The 26,787-nt window shown below is 46.1% G+C and overlaps 3 protein-coding genes across 6 annotated transcripts; 2 read left to right on the forward strand and 1 right to left on the reverse strand.

Moving 5' to 3' along the window:
* The first annotated feature begins 2 nt into the window (after positions 1-2).
* On the forward strand, positions 3-3,033 carry LOC8043805 (mannose-1-phosphate guanyltransferase alpha-B). The gene has a single exon (XM_002400752.4). The coding sequence runs from the start codon at positions 610-612 to the stop codon at positions 1,864-1,866; it is 1,257 nt and encodes a 418-aa protein (XP_002400796.3). The 5' UTR covers positions 3-609; the 3' UTR covers positions 1,867-3,033.
* LOC8043799 (thymidine kinase 2, mitochondrial) lies at positions 2,803-21,822 on the reverse strand. The gene is made up of 9 exons (XM_040208361.2): positions 21,491-21,822; positions 18,093-18,148; positions 16,379-16,453; positions 12,938-12,991; positions 11,547-11,710; positions 11,405-11,493; positions 10,142-10,221; positions 6,375-6,455; positions 2,803-3,332 (listed from the first exon to the last, which is right to left on the reverse strand). Exons 1-9 carry the CDS (start codon positions 21,753-21,755, stop codon positions 3,222-3,224), a joined length of 975 nt encoding a protein of 324 aa, XP_040064295.1. The 5' UTR covers positions 21,756-21,822; the 3' UTR covers positions 2,803-3,221.
* On the forward strand, positions 16,134-26,010 carry LOC8043806 (low molecular weight phosphotyrosine protein phosphatase). 4 transcript variants are annotated; one of them, XM_042287483.1, is made up of 6 exons: positions 16,134-16,174; positions 16,294-16,388; positions 22,940-23,013; positions 23,302-23,415; positions 23,480-23,641; positions 25,748-26,010. In XM_042287483.1, the coding sequence occupies exons 1-6, from the start codon at positions 16,149-16,151 to the stop codon at positions 25,829-25,831; spliced, it is 555 nt and encodes a 184-aa protein (XP_042143417.1). In that variant the 5' UTR covers positions 16,134-16,148; the 3' UTR covers positions 25,832-26,010. The 4 variants fall into 4 exon arrangements, with proteins under 4 accessions (XP_042143417.1, XP_029823480.2, XP_029823484.2 ...); XM_029967620.4 differs by lacking the exons at positions 16,134-16,174; positions 16,294-16,388 and adding an exon at positions 21,140-21,364; XM_029967624.4 differs by lacking the exons at positions 16,134-16,174; positions 16,294-16,388 and adding an exon at positions 22,299-22,339.
* The last annotated feature ends 777 nt before the right edge of the window (positions 26,011-26,787 follow it).

Here is a 26,787-nt window from a genome sequence, read left to right on the forward strand (position 1 = left end):
TTTTTTTTTTTTTTTTTTTTCATTTTTAAGTTGCACATTTGCTCCGCTCTTCAAAAGGGGCGATTTCTCCCGCAACCCCCGCAACGCCCGCAACACGGCTTGCCCGCGTTGCTATCATCATTATTAAATTTTATTTTATTCCTTTTATTCGCACTGTTTAAACAAGCAGTTTTGCGCAACGTTACTAACGTTGGTTTTGCGCTATAAACGAGTTTTTATACATTTAAATGACGTTAAGATTACCAAATCATCTTTCTGAAACGGTTTATTTAAAAAAAGAATATTAATTTTAAACCAGAACCAGGTCTTTAGTTGTCATCATCACCGGCCCGGAGTATCACGTGAAAATATCGCGTCCCTGATTGGCTGCTACCGCTTCAAATGCCGTCTTTCTTCGAGCCGGACCCGATTAAATCCCGATCTCAGCGATTCGTGTCGATCTGGGTACCTCGGGACACGTAACCCCAGCAACCCCAAAATTGCTGAGAAAGTTGCCCCGTCTGAAGCGTTGCTGAAGCCATACGTTGACACCGCTAAGCCAGCTGAGCATTCCGACCACAGCGATGCCGACGGCGCGATAGACGTGAGGCACCACGTCGACACGAGACGATGCTGAAAGCGGTCATCCTGATCGGCGGGCCCCAGAAGGGCACCCGCTTCCGACCGCTTTCCTTCGACATTCCGAAGCCCCTGTTCCCGGTGGCCGGCATGCCCATGATGCAGCACCTGATCGAGGCGTGCTGCAGGCTGCCGGCCCTCCGCGAGATCCTGCTAATCGGCTTCTACCCGGCCGACGACGCCGACCTGTCGAGCTTCGTGCGGTCGGCTAGCAAGGAATACCAGCTGCCCGTCCGCTACCTCCAGGAGTATACGGCGCTGGGTACCGCGGGCGGCATCCACCACTTCCGCGACCAGATCCGCCGCGGCGATCCGGAGGCCTTCGTGCTCATCAACGGCGACGTGTGCGGCAACTTCCCCCTAGCCCAGATGGTGGCCTTCCACCGGTCCCTGCCCAAGAGTAACCTAGTCACTATGCTAGCCACCGAGGCGACGCGGCACCAGTCGCTCAGCTACGGGTGCATCGTCGAGGACCGTGCCACGCACGAGGTGCTGCACTACGTAGAGAAGCCGTCCACCTTCGTCAGCGCCGTCATCAACTGCGGCGTCTACGTGTGTAGCCTCGACCTGTTCCAGCGGACGGGCGCCGTACTGCGTGAGCGGCCCGAAGATGTCTTGGCGCCCGACCACCGGGACGCCATCAGCCTGGAGCTGGACGTACTCGGTCCCCTTGCGGCCAGCGGGCGCCAGCTGCATGTCTTCCAGACGAGCGAGTGGTGGAGCCAGCTCAAGACGGCAGGCTCGGCCATCTACGCTAACCGGCACTACCTGGAGCTGTACCGGCGTTCGCACCCGGAGCGGCTTGCCAAGCCTCTGGGCCCCCCCACCATCCTGGGCGACGTGTTCGTGCACCCGTCGGCCTGCGTGCACCCGAGCGCTACTTTGGGGCCCAACGTGTCCATCGGCCCGGGCGCCCGGGTCGGGTCCGGCGTGCGCATCCGGGAGTCCCTGGTGCTGGCCAACGCCGTGGTAAGCGACCACTCGCTCGTCCTCCACTCCATCGTGGGCATCAACAGCACTGTTGGCGCCTGGACGCGCGTCGAGGGCACTCCGTGCGACCCCAACCCGGACCGACCCTTCGCCAAGACGGAGAACGTGCCGCTCTTCAACGCCGACGGCCGCCTCAACCCCTCCATCACGGTGCTAGGCTGCAACGTAACGGTACCCTCTGAGGTCATTGTCCTCAACTCCATTGTCCTGCCCCACAAGGACCTCGCCCAGAGCTACAAGAACGAGATCATCCTCTGAGGCCAGACCGTCTGTTGGACGACGCCTGGAGGGGACTTCGGGGCCGGCTCGGTGTCCGGATGGCACCAGACGCAGTGTTTGCAATAAGGTTGACTCGTCGACCGTACATGCTTTGGATACTTGGCCCGAGGGATGGGCTTCTCAATTAGCCTGACTGCGTCCGGATACATGGACCCTGATGGACGTCAAACCCACTTTAGACGGTCTGCAAAACTCGCTTTTTCAACGATTTACTACAGAGTAGGTGGTGAAAGAAAAAAGATCAATAGAATCGAAAATTTCGGGCAATCACTTGCAGACAGCGTGTGCTGTCCACTTAATGACATATCGGGAACGTCGAGAAGGGTTGCTTCACTACCCAGTGCATGTGCACTTGCAATTGATTGACGCAGTAAACTGAAAACGCTCCGTGGTTTGCCCCCACATCTAGGCTCTCCAATGCCCAGCACCGAGCTTAGCATCTTCTGAATGTCTTGACTCCTCAGCGCACCATATCTCTCTAATGTACCATATTCAAAGTGCAATAAACTAAATAGAAAAATATTAATTTTAATAATTCTTGCACAGAGATGATAGGAGATACTTCACGTTGCACCATCTGTCGGCAGCACTTATGAGCAGGCGAGCACCGTTATGGCACTGTGTGCAAGATTGCCCCAAACAGGTTTGTCACCGGGTAAGCTCATCCGTCCATATTTTCGCTGCACACTTGCACCATTTAGCCCCACCTCTGTAGTGAATCGCACAGCAATATGTAGACAAAGCAAGTTTTGTGGACCGTCTCCAGTGGGTTCCAAGCGTTGGTGTACATGCTGAAAAATATGTGCCACCTTCAACCATTGAAACCGACCAAACTGCAACAACACACTAGTAATGGCACCTTTGAAAGCATTTTTGTTTGAGCCTAAAAGAGATTGACTTCCAACAAAGACAAGCTTCCTTTCATTGTTTTATTATCTTTGAAACATTTTTCCTATAATTGACTCTCTAGGCACCTTTGAAAGCATTTCCGTTTGAGCCTAAAAGAGATTGACTTCCAACAAAGACAAGATTCCTTTCATTGTTTTATTATCTTGGAAACATTTTTCCTATAATTGACTTTCTAATGTGCTCGGGCACTGCATGCACCATTTTATGAAATAAAAACAACTTTGTTACGACTAAAAATTCTTGCACAACTTTGTGTGGAGCATTCTAAGTAGGTGTTCCACTGATTTTCATAATGAATTTGGGTCAGCAATATTCCCAAAGACGAGCAAACAGTAAATTTTTGGGCACATTTTGTAAGAAACTTTGTGAATCGGTATCTCCTAGATCACGGACAGAGTCCAAGGCAGTGTGACTGTCCTTTCAGCCTAGAAGCCCAGCCAGGAGGTGGCCGGCACAGAGCCAGCTTTAAGCACGTCTGGCACCCGACGCGTCAACTCGTGCTGGACGTCGATGCAGTCTCGATTGGCATCTATCACCTGCAAATATTCGAGCAGTCGGCGACTTTCTAAACTGGTCCCTAAAGAGACTGCACTGTCATCACCTTGGCCCATCAACACAATGGCCACAGTGCTTCTTACAGCGACTGGCAATTGGCAACGTGCGCGACCGAAAGGGTCGCTGCGGTTGGCCTTCCACGATTGGCCGAAAGCTGACTAGGACGTCGGGAAAGGCTATACTATCGACGGAAATAAGAGGAATGAAAGAACTTTAATTTCGAACGCGTTGGCAGTGTTGCTTTGAGAGTGCTATGATTTCAGGCTTCCACAGTGCTATTTATAAACACCATCGAACTTGTTGTTCGCAAGGTAATGACGTCACAAGGGGGAACCATAGGAGGGCGCCACCAAAACATCTCGGGGCTAATAACTACACCCACAAATAGATGGATTAAGTGATCTAGAGGACTTAAAAGTGCAAAAAACATGGACGAAGAAGGGACACATACAACACGAACTGGCGCTACCTTATCGAGAGAAACCACCCAGCACACATGCGTGAACACCCTTTCCCATCTTGGCAACCCCCTGTGATAAAAGCAACCCATAAACACAAAGAACAGATGACAATGATCTAAAAATTCATATCAGTTCAACGTGTCGACACAAAGCCATCTAGAAAAGAAACCTTGTCATTTAGCAAAACCGAAGGCGTGCTGACGCAGTTGTCACCCGAGGACTTCATAAAATACGCTTCAACTATTTCCCTTTCAGTCTTATTGTTTGCTCTTTCAATAAATTTTGCTAATTCTAACAGGGGATCACACTGGCACTGCATGCAGTGTAATGCAAGATGTCCCCCAGATTTGTTATGAACTGCTAGACGATGTTCACGCGCCCTTTCATTAAAACGTCGCCCAGTTTGTCCAATATACACGCGCTCCAACAAGGTAGAGGGGCTTAGAGCGATCAACTGGTATCCCGTTCACCAGGCAAAAGTGACCCCCCCTTGGCTGCTGCCATGTTGTACAATTTTGACCACTAGACACATGACCGTAGTAAATCTTGAGGCTTTTATGCAAAACTGAGCCGAGATTTGTAATGCAATCGCCATAAAAAGCATGATAAACTATTTTTCAATACTGATGGCTCCGATACAAACCCAAAATACAGCACCGCGGCTGATGGCACCTAACAGAGGCATTGCGAAGCTGCCCAGAGTTTTTGTCGTAAAAGCCCCCCATTTTGAACTTAAAACAAACGAAACAACTTATCCCGTCGATACTGTTATTTAAGATCAATAAGCAATTATTTGTGAGCGGTACTTCGTTAAAATCTAGAAAAAACACTAACAGGTCACGTGTCTAGTGGTCAAAAATGTGCAACATGGCGGTGGCCAATGGGGGGTCACTTTCAGCTGCCAGTTTATCGCTTTAAGGCCCTCTACCTCGCTGATGCGCCCGCACGTTAGCACTTAAACTTTTAGTTTTCTCTTGCTGACCGTCCCCCGCGTTGCCTTTTTTTTTTTATATCTTTTGTAAGAGGTTTTCCCACATGCCGGTAATCAAGCAGGCGGGGTAGCCCGCCCTGTCTAAGCGTTCTACCTAAAGTTCCAAGCTAGACGTCAAAGCGTGATGCCAGCTTTTTGTCACAGCAGCCTGAAGACGGGTCAGAGCAATCCCTCTCTTTATCAGCTTAGAAAAAGTGCAATCAAAAGAGGCCTTTTCTTGAATGCGGCTTGTACAACCAGCACACATGTTCATCTGTAAAAGTAAGCTGTAGGCCTAAAAACTGAATGCACGTGTCCATGGGAAGCTCCCAGGTGAACTTCAATTCGTCCGACATGGCCTCAAACAATTTGACGACCTTTGTAACAACATCATTAAAACACATCACCAAGTGATCACTCACAATAACCAGAAAATCGTCAACATATCTAAAAATCCTAAGCACGACACTGACAGGATATTTATGCTCGCCAAGGTTTCTATTTGTACATTACATATGAGAGACCAACTAGGTACCCAAAAAATAATTCGCGGCTCGAAATTAATTTTCTTTTTGACCGAAAACAGTCGATCAAGAACTCGCTCTCTTCTCCCCCGGCCACGTGCCGTTTTTTAAGGTTTAGACACAACCACCAAATATAATCAAAGTCGTAGGTCATCGAAGGCACGCACACAATATTAAAAAAAGAAAAGAATTATGAGACCCATTTTTTTTTTTTTGTAGTTTCTAAAAAGCTGCAAATGCGTTGTTTGGGAGGAAAAAAGTATCACGTCCACGTGACTTCTGCCACCTCTCTCCTCCTCTATTTTGTTCTTCCTCCCCAGTCCAGTTTATGTTTCGAGCAGTTAGTTTTTTTTTTTGCTTTATTAAAAATATGCGTGACGCTGTAACAATATATTGATTGGGTAGCCTTCCGACACCAGAATGAATCGCCTGACAAAAAATTAAAAAGATAAATATTGGGGGGTGTCAGTGTCCCTTTAAAATCTTTCAGCAATGTATGAACTGGCAAGAGGTATTTAATTTACTGAAATTAGTTACAACTTGAGTAATTACTTCCCATTAAAATATCATTTCAGAATCTCACTGCAATTTCGTGTAGTTCAATTAGTTACTTTTCAAAGTGATACCACAAATACATAAATTGGCACGAATTGAATTTCAAAATAAGAGTTCCATGTGGTCACTGCCTCAAGCTCAGCCGTGAGTAGGTGAAGGTGGGAAGAGTGCCAGTATCTTTACTTCAATTAAAACTGAGGTGTTCAGAAGGAACTGGAACATCACTTTGTTCACTTTTCCAGCTATAAAGTCTAACCGCATACATTTGTGAAAATGCAACTATTTATCAGTCGACTACGCTATAGCTCCGTAGGCTGGTGAATGTGTCGAATCAGCAATAATCAGCAATGCGCAAAAGCCCCCCTGTCGAACAATACTCGGTAAAAGCAATTAGCTCGAGCTTGCCTCGATGTAGCTGAAAAGCGGCCATAAGTCAAGAGCTGGCAAGCTAACAGCATAGCAATGCTGTTGGCCGAGACGCCTTCTCGAGCCGGGAAGCGGCCGGGAACTCACCAGGACTCGGGGGGGCAGGGGAAACTTGGACCGGCCCAGCAGCCAACTGTCGTGAAGCATGTGCACTTGGCGCAGCCAGGCCTACAAACGACACAACTCATCAGACCCTCGGCGGTCCCGCTCGCCTTTCCACAAATGAGGCTAGCAACAAGACTGGAGAGTTAAAATCTGCATCATTTAAATCGCGATATAAATTAGACCAGTTTTACCACGATGATTGAAATCAAACCTTGCCCGGAAAAATAATCCTGAAAATAGCTTTTGTTTACCATTTATCTATCATTTGATGCTTTCTGCATGCACTTGTTCAGTGAAAAGACTATGTGCACAGGTAAGCTGGCAGCAGCATGCTGCAGAAAAGTAAGAAAAACTTTTAGTTCAAGGAACAGACACAGAAGGGAATGTCTGTTCCTTATAACAACTTATAATGTTCCTTACAAAACAAATTTATAACAACCAACAGAACTGGGTACAAAAATCAAGCAGCCTAAATGTAGCCTTTCACCTTGCTTTACTTTAGAATTTTTGCGGAGAAAAATATTTGTAAAAAGGTTTAAAAAAAAAGACCTCGTTCATTACGGAAATGGGTCTTAATTTTTTCCAGCCAATCAAAATATCCACCCCGGCACACGTGTTCAATTTTCAATGGAAGCACCCAATGATAACCAGAGGGGCATTTTATGCCACGAGACATGGGGCAACCCCCATTCAACCATTTTGGACCACGACCAGCTCTATTTTACTTGCGACCACTTCAGCCGCGAGTGCCACAGCACCCGCTTTGGTCATGCCCTGCTGTCCACTCCTCCCGAGAGATGGCGGTGCATCTCAGCTGCTCCTCTGCTGCTGGGGTCAACTGTTGCATGCTCTTCGACACGCATCGTATGCTGCATTTTCTCCCACACTTGCCTTCGTTTTATTAAGTCGCGTGTTGTTTAATGTTCTTAAAACATGAGCATCCTCCGACCATGGCACTTTTCGTAAACATATCCTGTGTTGGGGAAAAGAGTGAAGCGTGGTTTCCTCACTGTAAAAATAATGTACGCCTGGCGGAGCGCTCGTTCTCCCGTTGGGAGCACAAGGTAGTGTTTCAGAACTTGCCGTTATATAATACACAAAAGATATAAGCAATTGTCACACATTTTTCACGAGGAAATGGCGGCAAACGGAGTCCGCACATCCATGGGTGTGAGGCGTCTGCTACCGGGAACGAGCCCTAATTGTCGTAATTGAATATGTCAGAAAATCGCTTATAACTTGAAAATCAGATAAAAGTGAGTTCAGAGACTTTGGCATCTGGTTCCAACCGTTAGCGCTTAGTATATTTTTACGGTGAAAACTTAAACACAGTTCTCTTGCCATCCCTGGTGGGTTTCATACCTGCGTCTACCTGTCGTCGGCTTCGTCATGAATCTGGAGAACGCTGCAAATGCTGCATTTAGTGTACATCTCAAAGGTTATTGGCGGTCATTCTGTACAATGTACATCTGTAATCAGTAATTATGCCCCCCCCCCCCCAAACAAACACATTCCCAGTTTATCAGCTGAGTTCATTAGGCTAAGTCCACCAGACCTTCTTAGAAGACTGCAGACTGATAAATTTTGAAGTCATTCACATTTCCTTAGAAATCACACGTTCAAGGTGTTTGGGCAGAGAATGCGCAAAAAGAACAACCGCTGGCTGAGATGGTGCTCTCGCTTGAAAGTGTGCCATGGTCTCTCGCAAGTTCATGAAAGGTGAACGTCTGTTTTTATTGCAAATCCCTAGAACATTGATTTCATAAAATCTGGATTCAACGCAATCCTAAAAATGCAAATGTATTTTATTTTTACATTTCCCATTTACCGGTTGTTTTCGAGACAATTCGGGGATAAAAAAAATAAAATTGTATAAGTAAGCGAGTGAACAGACTGCCATGCAACTTTTCCCAAAGGTGTTTTTAGGTGGTGCATTGATCATACTAAAAATCGGTGAGTGTAAAAGTCTAGAAAAAATAATTTAAAAAATGTTTTTTTTTCTTATGCGCTGTAGGAAAATGGAAGGAAACACTCGGGTCGACGCTGCATGCTTACATAAGGCACCACATGATACGAAAACTTGAAAGATTCTTAGAAACCCTAAAGCAGATTCCGAAGATCCAAGCATGTGTGGTACCATGCACGAATAGCAGCGTCAACCCGACGGTTTGTTCCTGTTTTTCTCCCATGCAGTGGGAAAAAAACGGCTTTTCTTTTCTTGAACTTTCCCCCAATGACCTACACTCCTGATATTCGAGTATCATAAAGGCACCACCTAAGGCCCTTTCGTGAAAAATTTCATGGCACTCTGTTCATGGGCTTATTTATGCAATATTTTTACAATGCCCTTTAGAGTAAAACAGAACTCAGTTTAAGTGCTGTTTTTCTTTGCATTTATCTTAAGGGGGCCCTGCAATCGTATTTCAGCCTCTACCGTTTTTGCAGTTTCCACGTCTCTTTGGGTTAGGGCAAGCCAGCGGGCATGGAGACGTCATATTTTAACCGGACGACGCGGAAACCTCCTCTACCTACGGGGGCGACCCACGGTGCCGAAAGCACGCAATATGTCACGACATCGTGACATTTTAGGTCCTGGCCTTTCTACTGGTTAGAGCCGCTAAAAGCTTCTTTTTAGTCGAAATACAGAATGTAAGTGGTGCGAGCCATTTCAATTATTTATAGAAGTAGTTTTTTTTCGGTATTTTAGATCAGAGAAGAAACAAATGCAGTTTATAAAGTATGAAAACAAGAAATGACCCGTCGACATACCCGCCACCAAGCGGTGGAAAAGGCGGCGTATACTAGAAAGATGTAGTGGGATTAGGCACCGACGAGCGACGAGCATAGAAAAGTCCCAGATGTACGCGGCAGCGCTGCAGTCGAGGATCCGACCGATTCCGAGCGTTCCAAAGGCCTTCGGCGAGCAGCTTTGGCTTGCGGTTTGGCCCTTTGGCTGTATGGCAGTGCAAAGTGGCTCCCGTTCTGAACTGATCTTTACCCCGTGTTTGCTGTCGTTTGTGGACAATGAAGTGTCATGCCGAATTAGTGTTTAATCGCGCAGCAAATGCAATGCGAGCCGCTCTGGCTGCCCGCTTCATACAGCCTATCCAGAACATGCTTTAGTGGCGCCCCCTCAAGCCGTCGACACAGAGTGCGGAAGCCGCGAGCGCTCGCTGAGCTCACTACCCCTCCTTTAGTTCACGGCCACTCAAGCAACCAAGGACGTGATGAAAGAGGTTATTTTTTGCTTGCTTTTATAATTTTAATTTGCCTATAACTTTTAAAATACAGTGAAATTCGAGAAAAGTTTTATTAAGTTACTACAATCAGTGCCCTCAGGTTCAGTGCAAATTAAAAACCAGTAAAAAAAGTCCTTGCAGGGCCCCTTTAAGGGGTGCTTTGATTGTAGCATCGTTTATTCGGTGAATTTGTGTTAAATAGTAAGGCGAAAGCAAACCATTCAAAAGCGATTTGCCATCGCGCAGGGCGTGTAAAAGCCCATTACCATAGGCATTTCTAGCACGCCTTGAACAGCTGAGTTATGGCGCCATCTAGTGGGACGGCACGAAATTATTTCGGCATATCAGGGGTCAGCTCTTTCCGCAGGCTTGCTCCGGGTGACATGGTCGTATATAGAAAGTTGGTCGTGTTTTGGACATCATATGGAAATCACCTTCCAGTCCCATCTCTGATTCCAAAGCCCCTGTCACCAGACCGGGGATATTTGGGGAACTCTAGGGGACACACACCAGCGAGATTTGATCCTCTTCAGGCCGCTTTCGATGTCGAATGCGCTCCATTGCCACCTCGGGTTCCGTCCTTAAGTACACTGGAATGGAAAAAGCCCCCATCAGATGAAGCAGTGTAAAGAGCGCAACACAGATAGCAAGAATAGCTGTTGCTGGTACATCCTAATTTTCTTTCGCAACTCAAAGGCTGTCATGAAAACTACAATTTTGGAGTAATGCATTTTTTGGGCACGTGCTCAGGTGGTCAAATATGGTGCTCACCAATGTATTTTCTAAGCACGAAGCATGATCATGTTTCTTACATGCACTAGCTCAAGTTATGCTGTATAGAGAAATGTGTAAACATTGCAACACAGCAGAAATTCGAGATCACCCAGTGCTCTCACATGTTTTATAAAAGCAAAGGTAAAAGAAAACTATGTACAGTATACCTAAGGCACTTGGCAGTAGATTTGAACATGCGGCATGTTTTAACTGTAGCCGTCAAGAAGTGTAGGCAAAACATCTGAAAACCTGCCAGTGAGAAAATGCACCAACAAAGCTGTGAAGTATACCGTAATAGCCACCGTGGTTTCAGGCACCATTTTCAGTTTGTGCAAAAACCTCCAAAGATAGACCACTCGCACCAAACAGCTGACCTTGGCAGTAATATATGGGCAGCTTTTATTCCATCACTAGCATCTCCCTATATTTGCCACCTTCGTATGGGCCTTTGTTAGAACCATTTGGAACTGCTCTTCAGTACTGGGCCTATCTGCAGAAAAACCTCGCATCCAATTATAACACAAACCAAAACAGCGGTCATGCCATGGCCTTTATGAAAATTACCTGTGGCCATGGTAGCTTTAATGAAATTGAAACATCGACTATAGCCTCAATTAAACTTCTCTATTGCATGGGACCTGGGCATTGAGGCTACAAGAAAAAGACAAAATTACGGCAACTCCAGGCTGCGGGCCAACGGTGCATATAGAGTCCGAACAATTGACCCCATAGCTGAACAGCGTCTGAAATTTCAGTCCTTGTAACAATAACTCCACGGGGCGAGCGACAGTCCTGGGAACACGTCCGAAAAGTGGGTCGCCGACTGAACCTCCGATAGCTTGCGTGACGTGTTGTGTTATACCGACTTTCAGGCATTCTCGGCCTGGCTCCGATGGTTTTTAAAACTTTTCCCGCTCACACCCCGGAAGTTGGCCCACCCCTCACTTTCAGCTTCTTTGCGTACGGAGAATACTAGGTGAGGAGGGCAGGCTCACGCACCAACGAGGTCGAGTGCAACTCTCTCATTTTGCACGATCCACTGGAACCACTGGTCCAGAATGGAGTGCTCCAGAGGGTCCATGAGCCCGCTGCAAACAAAAACGGCTCGAAGGACTGCGCGAGGGCCAGGTCGACGACGCACCTCTGGAGCAGATTCTCGACAAAGACGTAGCGAGCACTCTGAAGGGAGCGCTCCATGAGTCTGACGGTCGACTGGACAGGAGCCAGGTGGAGCTGCAGCATCGTCAACTGCACGTACGTCTGGAACGCCAGGCTCCATCGCTTGGGCTCACGGTACATCAATGCCTGCACAACACGACTTTCGTAGGCAACAGCCCAATCAATCAACCCTTTGTGTGCACTTTCTTCATCAACTCTCCCATGTCACCCCAGACGCTTCATCTCAAGGGAATCTGGACGTCAAACTGATCGAGTCACACTATGAAAGGGCTCGCAGCATGGAGAACAACTAATCACATAAGCGGGAACCTGAAGGCAGGAATCAAGGTAACAATGCACTTCACACAAAGTGCCTTGACCACACTGCCGAAAAATCTAGTAAGGGTGCCTTCCCCCCAAAAGATCCTCCTATCCCGCGTTTCTGGCTAAATATCTGTAACAAAAAAATGACGAGACATTGCCCACCACCCGATTCCCGAAAGAAATCACATCAGGTGCGAAATCTGCGGTACCAATATGCACATGACAAGCGAGTTCACAGCAGGTTCCCGCGTTTTTTCCACGATCTGCGCTCACGATATCGGTTCCTGTGGCAAGTAAGTTTGTAGCTGGTGTCTGCGTGTTTATCGCAATGTAAAACACGAATCTGTTGCATGTGCAGTCTGCAGCATCCTTCCTTGTGACACTGGAGTCAGTAGCGAATTCCCACATGTTTATCATTGTGAAACGCGAATTGCTGTGTCTGCGGTATCAGTTCCCTTATCACATAGTTTGTAGTGGGAGCTCCTGTGTTTATCATTAATTTTTGGCAACGTTTCGCTGTCTCATCCCCAGATAGCCCAGCTCATGCTTTTCCCCATTTATCTCTTCATTTTGGGTCAATGTCCTTAAAGGATTTTATGGCCGACATTTCTTGACATAACCAATAGAGGAGAGAATGAATGGGACCAGCTATTCCCAGCTTGCAAGCATGAGCAATTTTCATGCCCACGTAAGGGCCTCCTACATATCAGAGGAAGCCAAGGACTAACCCTTTCACAGAGTGAGGCCTTTACTGCTAGGAAAAACCCAAATCAAAGCTTCGTTGACAACAGAATGGTGTAGGAATTCAAACATCAATCTTATTGTTTCTATGCTGTATTAATATAAAGTAATAAATGGCCATCAGGGGCCTTCTTGCATGCTTTTCCGACTCGAGATGCTGCTGGTTGTGCATGGTCACTAAGTCGAGGCTTTCGAAAAAACAATATGGGCACGATAGATGAGTGCATATCTTGGGGAGATGCTCAGTAATAAATAAGGGTGGCAGCAGTTAGTTCAAGCCCCCCAGAAAGAGAAGCGGGCACACCTTACCAGCAGGTTTTTTCCATTCAGGTCTCGCCACGTACTGACTGGTTCTATGAGCACCTGCAACAGTGGTTCACAAGGAATTACCGTGGAATCTCGTTAATTCAAACTCCCTTAATTCACACTCGCGGTTAAAGGCCGTTCACACTCTTGCGACCTCTTAAAACTGGGTTCCTAGAAACATCTTACAACGAAAGGACACACTGGCACCATCTATTGGGTAGCGGTGTAAACTTGGCGGTCCGGCATATTTTCTATTTCTCTCACGCATTATCCTTTCTTTCTTGGCTCGAAAAACTTTTGTCAACGCTATAAACGAGCCTTTCTTATAGGTATTACGCACATTTGACCTCGGAAATCCCGCGAAACCTTCGTTCTTGTGAAATGCAGTTCCAGGATCACCACATAGATGGCACCATAAAGGCAGTGTGTTCCCTCGTCCTAAGTTTAAGAAATTTTAAGAAGTTTTAACAGATCTCGCCTCTCTCGGTCGTACTCAGTTGCAAGAGTGTGAACGGGCCTTAATTCAAACTAACATGCAGGTCCCGTCTTATGTGTTTCTAGGAAGGAAACTCCCGGTAATTCAAACTCTGCATTATTCAAACAAAGTTTTGGTCCCCCCTCGGGTTCAAATTAACAAGATTCCACTGTAGTAGCCGCCTTTGATTACAGGGTGATGAAGGTGCCTTAAGCAGGTTCTCGACCTCATATTTCGAGAAGTTACATATTAATTGTGCATACCCTGTCTTCCTATCAAAAATGTGATCAAAGAGGGCTTCTCCAGTCTGCTCTGGATGAAAGCAGCGGAAAAATAATGCAGCAAATGGACCTGACCAGCAATCATGAGAGCGGCCGTGAGAGCGGCCGTAAAAGCAGCCCAGCAAATATCTTTTCTGCCTGGCACCCTTTTTCTAATAATATTCTGCCTCCTGGCCTTTGGACGCTCTCCTTGGAAGCAGGAAGCGAGTTTGAAGATGGGCCGATGAGGTGCACTCTCCCCTAGTTAGCTCAGTTGGTAGAGCGCTCCACTGGAAATGGAGAGGTCCTGGGTTCAATACCCGGAGCAGGCAGATTTTTTCGGTCACGCACCAGTCACTTAGCTGTGTTTGGAGATTTGTGTTTGTCCTTCTTGTTCCCCTTTTCCAGGGATTATTTTCGTCATTCTTGTCCAGCTCGCTTGCACCTTTGCATTTAATTGCATTTGAATCATGCTCATGGTGGCGTCCATATGCCACGCAGTAATGCCGACTCAACTCACATTGATAGCACGCCGTGCACGGATGCACAAAGTGATTTCCCTACATACCCCCTGGGGGTGTGTGCACCCCCCCCCCCCCTTGTGTTTCTGAAGGCACCCCCTTAATTTTCAACGACTCCTCTATTCTCAATGCCCCCCCCCCCCCCCCCCCCGTCCCCCCCGTCCCCCCCCCCTTACAAGTTTAAACACCCCCCTAATTTCAATTCCTGGGGAAACCCCTGGACGCAGGTATGTATGCACCAAACAAGAACAAGGGCCTGCTCCTTGTGATAGATAAAAGCGTCCAACTTGGCCCGACACCAAGTATTTGTCAACGTGATTGCGGGCTTCCCTGCTTCTCCAGCATCGCTCTTCGTCGCTTCTTTCGTCTGCTCAATCGCTCGTTGAGCCTGGTTAATTCTATTTGCCTGCCGACTTTTTTTTTTCCTTTATTAATGAAGAGAAGATAGCAGTGTTATAAACATGCTTTTACGGAACAAACGTTTTTGCTGTACGATGATCGGTGGTGTTCATCATGCGTATGCAAGCAACAATAGTAAAGCATTCTTTTATGAGTATTTCTTGCATAAAACAATTAAACTAATTTGAGTTTTTGAGATTAATGTACCTCTTGTGCAGTCGCGCTAGATACATACAAAAATATTTAAGTTATTTTTTTTATTTCTTTTTTATCTTTTGTAGTAACCCACTGAGACATGGTCCACCCCACTTTTTTTTTAATTTCAGGTGGCGGGGTGGGCGATGACTCGGGATATTGCGGTTAACAAACATTTCCTGAAAAATAAGCAAAAGCCAACAAAGAAATACAGCTGATGAGACAAAATATGTTAATTTCATTTGGCCTGGCAGCACTGGCTTTCATGGTGTTCTGACTGTGCATGCACAAACTTTCTAAAGTTGGTGCATTTGCACTGGGTAACAACCATACGCTCCGCACTTCTACCACACTACGAAATATAAACATATTTTCTCGTAATGAAAGTCATAATTAATAAAAGCAACACATATCTCATAGTTGCGTATACCTAACAAAGCAGGCAAACCAAAATGGGTAGGGCATGTGGCATGCTCCAGTAGATCACCAAGGGTGTCCTAAGGGGCACTAAACCACTTTCTTGGATAGTCTATTTATGGTCAATAACTCGATCTATAGGCTCTATAGATTTGGTTTGTTAGGATGCTTAGAGCCTATAGATTGAGTTATTTCTTTATTATCCTCAAGCCAAAGCATTACAGAGGGGGGAGGGAGTCGGGATCAAACACGGTACAAAATGGTCAATACGGCTCAAACGCATGAATAATAAAACGCTAGTGTCTTCTTAAATCTTGTAAGATCAATGATGGTCGCGAAGCATGGGGGAAGGCAGTTCCATTCGGAAGAAGTTTTTGGGTAAGAAGGAACTGTAAAAGGAGTTATAGTCTTACATGTTGGTACATATACTTTGCAAGATATGTCATTGATAAGCAAGGACAAGTTACAATTCTATGTGAAACTCTCATTGCTTTGCATTTATTAATATTCAGCTTCATCTGCCACGTGTCAAACAAGGTCGTAATAGCATGAATATTAAATTGGATCATGTGAACATCAGAGTTGTTAATGATTTTGCAATAAACAACCCAATCATATAGGCAAACAGGCCTATGGACGTGGTAATATGAGGTGGTAAGTCGTTAATATAGACCCAAACTAAGAGAGGAACAAGGACAGAGCCTTGAGGCACGCCAGAATTAATGGGAGTCGACGTTGAGTTATGGTCATTAACAGTAACAAATTGTGATCGGTTAGTCAAAAAAAACATTCTAGCCACGTTAAAATGTTGGGATCGATACTGATATGATGATAAACAGACTATACAAGAAAGTGGTTAAGCGCCCCTTTAACATGCAACAAAAATTTCAGTTCCATAGTGACCACCGTAACTACACTTCCAACGTCGGGGACCTTCACTGAAATGTATGAAATTTATTTTTCACCAAGCTAGGTAAGATCCAAGGATGTAGCGTGACATCTCGTCAACTGTTCTCCTTTTGCAAAATAATGCTTTTACATATGTGTATTTTTAACCAGAAGGCCCTTTTTGAGCCTTAATACCTTCCGCAGTGGACACTGCACCATGAAGCGGCAGAAATTTCCACCAGAACCAATGGTGGAACTCCCCGACATGGCTTCAGAGGCCTCTACTCACTGTGGCATCGGTAAACAGTCTGCAGCTTTCCAAGAATGTCGTCTTGCCGCTGCCAATGTTTCCTTCGACGGCAATCTGCACGCACGGTGACCAGGGGTAGTTCAGGGAGGGGGTCACGGTATAATGCAGAATGTACAGATCTGCTTTGCTTCGCACCCAAACGGCAACTCCATCACAGCTGTGAGGTTCCATAGCTCCAGGATGCATACTGACATAGAGAATCCCACTAGCTGCCTTGCACACAACTATGCCCCGTTTCACGATAACTGTAGAGGCTGGAGCCCCGTGACCCGATAAGAGCATCACAGCAAGTCACGTGATAACACCCCAAGGTCCAGGCAACCGAGGCTTCGTTACAGCCACAGCAACCGTGCCACATACGAGAAAAAGTAGGTCTAGGTTTCATTTTCTTTTAATCGTAATTGAACTCGAGCAATTCCATCTCTATTGAGAATAAATAAACAAATAAATATTGAAAAATTTATGAGTTTCAATTATATTTAAACCAAAAAAATGACGTCACATCTGTATCGGTCCCAATTTTTTCTTCCTTGTAGCGCCGTGTAATTGCCCGCTTCCACTTAGAATATCGCCTGGCATTAGCACCCGCCACAGTTTTGCAGGTAAATTGGGCGTACGGTTTGCTCACAAACTGTTCCCGAAGGGCTCTAGCGGACTGCAATGTTGCAGCGGTGGACGTTCATCCCAAGTTGGTTGGCTTCGCAGCAGACAACACTTGTCCAGCAGATGACAGCCGGTTCCTTGGCGCAGTGACACACACGCTCCCGTGACATGGTGTCATGTGCCTCACTCCGACGCTCTTGTTGGGTTGCTCCAGAGCTCGCCAAGTTATCGTTCTGCCCCACTTACTACACGTGAATACTGACTCTCAACTCGAGTTTCTTGTAGTCTCCTGCACCGCCCTTACTCCAAACGTCCCACCCTCTCTTTCGTGCAAGTTTTCTGTGCTCAAAGTTAAAAAATATTTGTTTGAAACTTCTAGACATCACTGGGAAGTATATTGAGCCCCCTAAAATGTGACAAAAACAATCTTTAGAACAAAATTGTCTTGAATGTCAACCTTCGGGACCATCAAGGTTGACATTGCACACTGCTGCCGTGGGTAGACAACCATGAGAGCAGTGTGCAATGGCTGCCTGAGCCCCCCACAAGGATGAGTTTGATCATTTTCAGATAGCAAGTCAGCTTCAGCCAGGAGTATATGCAAGTTATCATTTTGTAAGAAATACAATGTTGATACATCACAAACATGAGTTTTTTGCACCCTGCTTATATGAGTAACGTTCAACACCGAGCTTTACCACCTCGGTTACTATATCTTTTATCACGTTTTCAGCTATAAAACGAAATGAAAAAGAAAAGGCCACCACTTGTTCATGCTTTTTGTGTTGTACTTTGCTTCATGTCTGAGGCAAGCAAGAGGGAACCTCCAATTCAGCAGCAGGGCTCCAAAAACACTGGGCCTCGTGTAGATGTCCTTTGACTCAGAAAATGAGAATCGCATTGCAACTGCAGAGTATACATTGCCGTTGTGCCACAAATTTGAAAAGCCCTCTCGACTGTATTCACACCAGCGTCCCACTTGAGGTCCAACCACTCCTTGTGAATGCGGCCTTTCTAATGCAGCCCTTCAGCACGTCCCCCCGACTCGCCCAGCCCAACTAATGCCACAGAGAGTGGAAACCAGACTCACTGTGACTTGTTGCCCCTTCTCTGCTGCATTCTTCAGGGTGGCATCACTCAGGATATCTAAGAAACAAAAAAAGCTGCATATTAGGGGAAAAAAAAATCTTTGCAAGAAAAAAAATATATCTTAAATTTGTTTGTAAATATAGATGCATACTTTTTGTCTCTAAGATGAACCTAAGAAGAGCTCTGTGACTGAACAAACAGGGATGAGATTCAGCTGTAAGACCTACAAACTACGCCAAATTCCAGCAATGTAGTGGACTAATTTGATCGAAAACAAAATAAAACAAATCTCCTGCCCTCCTATAGACAAAGCACGGCATCCAGGCTGCAGTCGGGGCTCAGACCTTGCTGGAAACTCGCTAAATTTGTGGGAAAAACAATGCCAAAAGCCCGGTGCATGAAGAAACCAAACCTACGCAAGAACAGAGAACACTGCCAAACAAACTTCCTAACCTCCTGCCCAAAATGCTGAGAACAAACTCGTGGACATCATTAATCTCATGTTTTGAAGTACTGGAGTAAAGACATTGCGGCTGGATATCTCTCCTGCCTCAAGAGATGCGCGAGGAAACCTGCCAAACTGAGAGGGACCTTCTTGACTGTTGTTCAGCTGGGACCACTGCAACAGGGGAAAGAATTTGCACTCTCCAATCACTTATGCTTGGCTGCAAAATCCCAATAGACCAAATGCCTCAGGTCATTCACTGTCTCCTTGAAAAGTGAATCCAGGGACATTAGCAAAAATGGGACGGACAAAGCAAACACTTACGCGCCTTTTGCCCTTCAAGAAAATGGCACTGAAATTGTTGAGCCAGCCATATCTGCCTTAGAATTTTTCCATATATTTCGTCATGCAAAACACTACAAAACTCAGCAATTATCTAGCTCACGAGAAACACATGGAAATGTGTAGAGGGCAGAGTGTAGAACCGAAATTTTTATCGGTTTGGTTCGGGTTTGTGGCTTTTGGTTCGTTCTCCTTTAGTTCTGGGAAGCAAAGATAACGGTTCAAACCTGTTCGAACCAGTTTCAAGTGCTAAAGTGAGAATATATTTTCCGAATTGTTCTGGCAATAGGCACTATTTCTGCTGTGAAACTATTAACTAACTATTTTTTTCTATCGGTCGTACAATCCACTTTTTATTTTCAAGTACCAAAACTATAAAATTCCGTTATTTAATTTTTATGTAACAGTAAAAGAAAATCCAGATTAACATACAAAACGACATGCTTATATGACTCAAAATTCCTTTATTTTCCAAACACATAAATTTTATGTGACTCAAAAAGTTGTCGCGAACTGTGGTAGGTCACCCAAAATACACGACGCAGTATTAAAAGTTAAATCGCAGCTGTGTCCTTGAGACGGAATTAATTACAGTGCATAAAATAACGAAATGGACACCTCGTCGCCATATATAAACAGGGTGTTTCACGAAAGGTGAACAAATTCAATATTACGAAAACTGTGCATTGCAACAAAAAAAGGCTCGCGTCGTTTTGGTCCTAGGCCAGGGGGCCTATTTAGGAAAATTATTAAAGTTTGGGATAAATAGATTGTTACTTATTTTTGTAATTATTTTTTAAATATAAATATTGAGTTTAAGGGCATGGTTTTAATTAGAATCTTGCTGCCCCAGGTAGAAATGCTTCCAGTCCAGACTGCGTTATGAAACCGGAAATGGACTACGGCTGGAGCTGGAAATCTATTTCACCAGCCGAATTCCAGGCTGTTTCTACCCAGAAATGGACAAATTTCTTGATGGAAATTAGATTTTCCCTCATCTAGCTGAGAACCTTCCAGGCGGATCATGTACTTCCAAGCTGGAACAATTGGTGCTCCAGCTGGAATTTCTGATTTCCAGCATGTGCAGCATCCATCTCCAACTGTAAACAGGATTTCCAGCTGCCGCTGTATAATTTAGCCAAAAAAGCGGCTGGAAATCTTTATTTCCAGCTGGAAGCTGCAGCTTATTTTCATGTGGGTGAACATCATTGAAAAACACTAAATCAACAAATTGCAGAATGATAGAAGGCACGCGCAGTATTTTGCGACCTTCTAAAAAATCGCACAACTTCCGACGGGTTGTTATGTTTCGGTTTGCAATCGGAGCGCTCCTCGGCACCAACGGCACTGCGCCCCGTGGGAAAATAGTGCAACCAGCCTCTGTTGCGTTTCAAGGTGGAAGTGCAGGCCAGCACACGTGTCAAGGGTTTCTAACAGCACAGTTGCTTCAGAGCACATCCGTGTAATTAAGCGAACTGACTGTAACAGATATATATTGTTGCAGAAGAAAACAAAGCGACAAACGTCAAAGAGAAACTAAAAATTTAATCGGCAAACTTGAGCCTCAAAACCAAAGAAAGCTTGAGGAGAGTCGAGCAGTGAGCGACGGTGCGTCGGCGTGACAGCTGGCTGAGAGTCGACAAAGCCGCGCTCAGCTCCAATGTACACTCGGCATCTCGAGCATTCGAAGACGTATGTTAGTGAGCTAGGCCGAGACTGACTAGGCAAGGTTATTCTGGCCTCCTTATCTTTTTTACAATCAAGGTAAGAGGAAACTCGAATCTTCTAGAGGCACGGAGAAGCGTTCCTTCTCAGTCATGCATGCTTGGGGTCTTACTTAAAACTGAATAATCGGTAGAATTTTTCTCAGTTTGATGATTTCAAGGCAGGCACGAAAGAGACACCCATATTGCGAGCATGAAAAACCAAGTTTGGGGTCTCGAACCGCTCATGTTAGAGTGAAAATAGTTGCTCTTTCATTACAATGCACGTTAACCTTATAATCAGGAAGAGGGCCCGACGCTGCTTTGATATTGTGTTCTAAACAGATGCTTTTCTAGCTGTATTTTTAACAGATCTCTATACGTGTGATGAGTTTCGACAGACAGTATCCCGTACCGCACGCAAATGCAATTGGTTTTTATAAACCTGATTAGTTTTCTTAAGCCTGCAATTTCCCAAATCATTGCAAAATCAAAATCGCATCATTCTGCAAACGATTCAAACTGTCGCAGATGGCATACTTCCGTTATTCGTGCGCGTTCGTCGAGTGTTTGTCGTCTGCAACAGGCATCTCGAGATGTCTCGAGGACCGGAAGCTGCCTTCGCAAATATTTCAGAAACAGCCGATTCTAGACAAACTTCTGTCAGTGTGAAATCTAGGCTCCCTATGTCTATTCTTTTTAGACGTTTAAATTCCCCGTCCGATTTTCGACCGATCGTTCTTTCGGAGCACCATCGTTGCACTGGCTCCCACGTCCGAGCAGGTGAGCAGTTCCCCACTTTTTCAAGGCATTTGTTACCGCGCATGAACGCGCTAAAAGGAATCGTCTGAGCAAAAATGCGGAATGCTGAGCAGCGGGCAGACGATGAGAAACAAAAATCGGGCGTACCTAGCAAACGCAGGGGTCTTGAAGTACGGATCAACTTTTTTACGACTTTAGGAATAAACATGAATGATATCCTACAGTTGTCTTCGCTGTTCGCAAGGTGTGCTGCACCTGCACGTGCGATAAGCTCCCATTCGTGCAACCACTCGGGCCTGGTGAGCAGAGCAGAGCAGAGTGCGTAGTGCGTAGCCGTAGCCGTAAAGCATGTACCATAACGTAGCCTACCGGCCAGCTTGCCCACTGTACCAATGTGCGTTTGAACGCACATTAACCAGCATTGAAACGCGAAAACCAGCCGCAAAGCAGCAGAAGCCTAGCAAAGCAACACGAAAATCGGGCAAAAAATAAACAAAAAAAGAAGCTACATTATTTATTTTTTGACTCTAGGTAGCGCAAGCTACCACCCATCCTTCCAAGCACAGAGGCGCTGCCGTGCGGTTTCGGTTTTGGTTTCGCTGTTCCGCCATGTTGATTTTCGTACAGTCTACGGCGTCTACGGATACCAGGGAATTTAAATGGCGCTGCCGGCGCAGCAGACTCCCAGGGTTTACCATCGTTGTCAAGGAGGTTAGAGAAGTACTAGGAGGGTGCACGTTGCAATATTGGTGAAGCCTAGTCATAAAAAGTTTAAACGATTTTGTGCCCAGCGTGACTGCAGATCTGTCTGGCGATTGGTGCGCGTGACATGTCACGTGTGAGATGGATGGTTGATTGTAGAAAGACTCTTTGCAGGCTTGCGCGCGCTCCGTCCGGTAGGTTTTATCAGATCGAAGGCTAGACTGTGGTGTCTTCTAGTACCCCATAGCAAGACGAAGGCTAGCTACGGTCACGTGATGTGGTCACGTTGGCATGGTAAGTGAGGAGAGTAAGGAGGAAAATGAGAAAGAGGCGAGGCGTCAAGGGAGCATGGCTTGTGGAGGCTACGCGGCCGACGTCAAGCCCTCTCCTACCCTTCTATTCTCCATGATCGTTGGTTGTAGCCAGTTTGATGATGTGAGGGTGAGAGAGAGAGAGGAAAGCCTCTTTTGCTTGTACGAATTTTTGGTGATGGGAAGCAAAGCGATGCGAGTTCAGAGTTCACAGGAGAGGGTGTCCGGAAAGGGGGAGATTTTCTCCTTCCCCTCCTTTTCAACTGCTCGTGTTTCGCTCTCGCCCCTGTACCTTTGACCACAGTGCCTTTGACAACGCTTTGAACCACGTGAAGTGCGTGAAGTCAGTAGAGTCGCGCAGTTTCAGTTTAGTCTACGGAAGGGCGAGGTTGTCAGTTTGCGCACAGGAATCGGAATCTCGAAAAGCTATAGTAATCGAGAGAATACCACTGCAGTTAACGCCAGAAATCGCAAATGGCAGCGTCTTCCAAGTCTGCGCTCTTCGTTTGCCGCGGTAACTGAAACTGCATGCTTGCCTGTCGTGCGTGTAACACACTCCGGTGATTAATTTCTACCTTTGCAGGAAACATCTGCCGATCTCCGATCGCAGAGGCAGTCTTTCGCCAAGTTGCCAAGCAAAGAGGAGTCCTGGCTGAGGTACCAAATTTTTGCCCTTCCAACAAATGTGCGCGACAATTGTCAAGAACGTAACTGAAACTAAACTGTACGTCGGCACGTGCGCGACAATTGTCAAGAACGTAACTGAAACTAAACTGTAGGTCGGCACGTGCGCGACAATTGTCAAGAACGTAACTGAAACTAAACTGTACGTACGTCGGCACGTGCGCGACAGTTGTAACTGAAACTAAACTGTCGGCGCCTCGCCATTGAATACAATGGAGGGCAGTTGAACTTTTTGTGACTTATTGGAACGCACCTTCGCAGTGGAACATCGACAGTGCAGGTACGGACGGCGAGCACGTAGGCAGTAACCCAGACAGGAGAGCGGTCCAATGCATGAAGGACCACAATGTCGAAATGGACCATCGGGCCAGGCAGGCAAGTTCACAAGGCACTGCTCAGGAAACGTTTACGCTGAGAAAGTGCGAATTTTGTTCACCAGGTCACACTCGACGACTTCCGCGACTTCCAGTACATCTTCGCCATGGATAACGCCAACATGAATGACCTGACAGATATGGCGCCAGAGAGCTCCAAGGCCAAAATCGAGCTCCTTGGCAAATATGATCCCGAAGGCCAGGCAACAATCCATGACCCTTATAATGTAAGGCATTGTTTCTTCATCTCTTGCACCCTTAGTTAATTCAGTGATGTGATTGCTGCGCCAAGGGGCTAACCCTGCTACATCCTGCCACATTTTGCCATAATATGGGTAATCTGCGCCAAAGGACCAATTTTGGTCGCCTTTGAAAACCGAAACTAAACTGAGTACAGTAATTGAGCACACATGAGCTAGGTGGTGCAAGCGGCCATCCGTCACAAAGTACCCTGCATCAATCGTTCATCCGGTCTTGCATAATTCCGCCGTCTCTCGTCTCGCGTATTTTTTTTTTTTTTTTAATTTCAATAATAGACGTGGGCGTGTGCGGACGCTCCGACGCTAGCGTGCTGGGTACCAGCCATGCCGTCATGCTGTGAAACGAAACCATGTTTTTGCGCGGCGGGGGTTACTTTATGGGCTGAAGCACTCGCTCCTGAAAGCAACGGCCGTGGCCAAACTATATTTGGTCCCTGCCTGCCAGCCACCTTGGTCGCGCGGCGTCGGGTGTTGCAGACCCTACGTCACTGCAGTTGTGGCACTTTCTAAACTGAAACGTGAGGACACCCTCATGTTCAGCAACAATCCTATTCTTGTTTAATACACTACTACAAATATCCCTTTAGCTCAAAGACTGCTGTGTCGAAGTATTGATTGCCTAGGTTTCTCTCGGTAGGTTTTTTTTTTCGAGACGTACCCCGGTACCTGAAAAATCAGCCGCGAAAGGTGTTGGTGAAGAAAAGTGAGATAAAGCAAAGAAGGCAATGTCCGCATGCTGAACCCGCACAGCGTGCTTGGTTAACTCGAGTTCAGTCGTTGCACAAAGCGCTCCAAGAACTTTTTGACCCTGGTTCGCGATGTCTTGCATCGATGCACTCAGGTTCTTTTTTTTTTTTTGTGTGTGTTTAGCTTGTACCTCGCCTGCCGGCCTGGCAAGCACGTGCCGCTGGACTGTTTTTTTTTTTTTGCCGTATGTCGGACAGTTACTTTTTGCATACAATTTTGGGAATTAGTTGGAGACGGAGCGGAGTGGCATGGTCGCGATCACTGATGGTTGCGATCGAACAGCAATCTTCGCTCGCGCGACAATTTCGCATTGCACGGCAGTAGTTAGATGTTTCATCTGTTGGAGACTGCTTCCATTTATTATATTACTAGTCAACCTAATGATGTGATAATAGAGAGTTTTAGTAGCTCGGGTTTTTGGGCCACGCTACTTGTAGCGGGAGCTCGCGCTACCCCTTCGATATGCTCCGAAGCGCGCGCCTGTAGCGGTAGCGGGCCCATGAAAACGATCTACTAAAACTCTCTATTTACTACTAAGCTGGTCATTTTCAAATAGATTTTAATATGTGCAGTTCGGTCCGATATATTCGTATCATTTAACCAAAGCATTGCAAAATGTGTTTATGTCATTGGCATTTCAGTTACATGTCGAAAGACTCCCGGGTTGTCTATCTTGACAATAATTGGTTGATTGCGGCGAGCAATCTGTCCTTCGTTTGTCCACCACTTGAAACTAATCTTTTTTTTTTTTTTTTTCTAAAAATATTTGTTTTAAAAGCCACTTTCGCTGCTCCGAAACACTGTTTTAGCTGCTCCAAAAGCCAGTTTTGCTGCTCCAGAACTCTGTTTTGGCTGCTCCAGAAGGTGCTCCAAAACGGCTTAGGCCAATCACATCATTGTTAATTAAATCTCGTAAGACACCGCCCCACACTTTTCTGCAGCAGTGCAGGACGTGTAGGTAAATCAAACGCAGCTAATATTATCATTAAAAGGCTTCAACTTTGTGTATTAGGTAGAGGTTAGCTGTTACTAGAAAACACTGACAAGATGGCACTAACTGCTGTCCAGGTTCAGGCGTGTGCGTCCACCCATCCACCTTTGCCGGGCGGACTTTCCTGTTTTCATGCTTTCTCGATGCAAACCCATGTTCCTCGGGATAGTCTTGTGACATGTAGAGGTGCACTGTTACATCACCTGCACAAGCTACGTCTACTAACGAGTTCATTATATTTTGAGTCGCATCGCTCTGCTCCTGTGCCTGTCCGTTCTTGGAACGCAGTGTTTCGCAGAAAACCTTGGAAGAGCCTTCTCCCTGCCTTGTTACAGGACAGCGGAAGCCAGGACTTCGAAGAGGTGTACGCCCAGTGCCTCCGCTGCTGCAACGCATTCTTTGACCAGCTCGGCGGCTGAGTGCCACCCTGGGCCGTTTGGCAGCGCAGGCGAGCCTTTCCTCCCGCTGCCAGTGTTTCTTGACATACTCACTGTCGTTAAAGCACCGTTTGTACAAGGTGCCCAGGCTGCCTGTCGACGCAAGCAGCTGTCGGCCTGTTCCAAGTTGAAGATTTTTGAATAAACATTATTTTCTTGCAGACCTGCACTTCACTTACTGGAACTAAAAGCTGCTTCAGACATTATCATGCTCGAGTGTTAACCGCCAACTCCTCACTTTGCACTACGACATATATGACAATATGTGTCGTAGCAATAAGTATTTAAACTCCTTAAAAGCCCCCTCTCGCCACGGATGGGGGAACTAACTAGGTAAGTTATTAAAACGAGATATTTCAAACGGGCAGCTGTTTATTTTTGCTCTATAATATTATAAATGATACGAAATAGTTGCAAAACGGCACATGCAATGACGCAGTTGTTGAGGGATATTTGCGAATAGATAAGGTAGAACATACAGTTTGGATATAATTGCAATATTAATTTTATTGCAAATTATTATTAGCCTTCAAACCATGTGCATAAAAAGCAAAGTAGGTAACGGCAGCTTTCAAGAATGGAGCTGTGGTTGGAGGTGCATTAGATCTACCCACTGATCTCTGTCATTGAGATCGGTGGATTTACCCGTCATTTTCTCATAGATTAACGTTGTGACGTAGTACCTGGTCAGTTTTCTGGGAGGTATGTTCAAACTAGAGTTCCTGTATAGGCTCCCTACGGCAGCTGGAGTTTCGCGTCTGTTTTCCACACTGATCTCTGGTTTTCCACGTGCCGCCGCGCCGCTATTCGCCGAGATATGATCACGTGAGGAGCCGGGTCAAGTGTCGTGCAGGAAAGAAGACTTCGCGCGCGCCCCAGCGTACGTTCCCCTGCTTTTGAGCGCGCCGCTTTCCTCGAACGCACGGCGCCGCTATTCG

This window comes from Ixodes scapularis, unplaced genomic scaffold, assembly GCF_016920785.2.
Source record: "Ixodes scapularis isolate PalLabHiFi unplaced genomic scaffold, ASM1692078v2 PGA_scaffold9__187_contigs__length_104089568, whole genome shotgun sequence".
Classification (NCBI taxonomy): Eukaryota; Metazoa; Arthropoda; class Arachnida; order Ixodida; family Ixodidae; genus Ixodes; species Ixodes scapularis.

Coding starts and splice junctions, on each gene's coding strand:
- LOC8043805 (XM_002400752.4), top strand. CDS start 610: ATGCTGAAAGCGGTCATCCTGATCGGCGGGCCCCAGAAGGGCACCCGC.
- LOC8043806 (XM_029967620.4), top strand. CDS start 21,178: ATGTCTCGAGGACCGGAAGCTGCCTTCGCAAATATTTCAGAAACAGCC. Junction 23,416..23,479: donor TGGACCATCGGGCCAGGCAG/GCAAGTTCACAA, acceptor TTTGTTCACCAG/GTCACACTCGACGACTTCCG. Junction 23,642..25,747: donor CAATCCATGACCCTTATAAT/GTAAGGCATTGT, acceptor GCCTTGTTACAG/GACAGCGGAAGCCAGGACTT.
- LOC8043799 (XM_040208361.2), bottom strand. CDS start 21,755: ATGTGCGTTCAAACGCACATTGGTACAGTGGGCAAGCTGGCCGGTAGG. Junction 11,711..12,937: donor TGAATGGAAAAAACCTGCTG/GTAAGGTGTGCC, acceptor CGTGTTGTGCAG/GCATTGATGTACCGTGAGCC. Junction 6,456..10,141: donor AAGAGGATCAAATCTCGCTG/GTGTGTGTCCCC, acceptor TGTCGTTTGTAG/GCCTGGCTGCGCCAAGTGCA.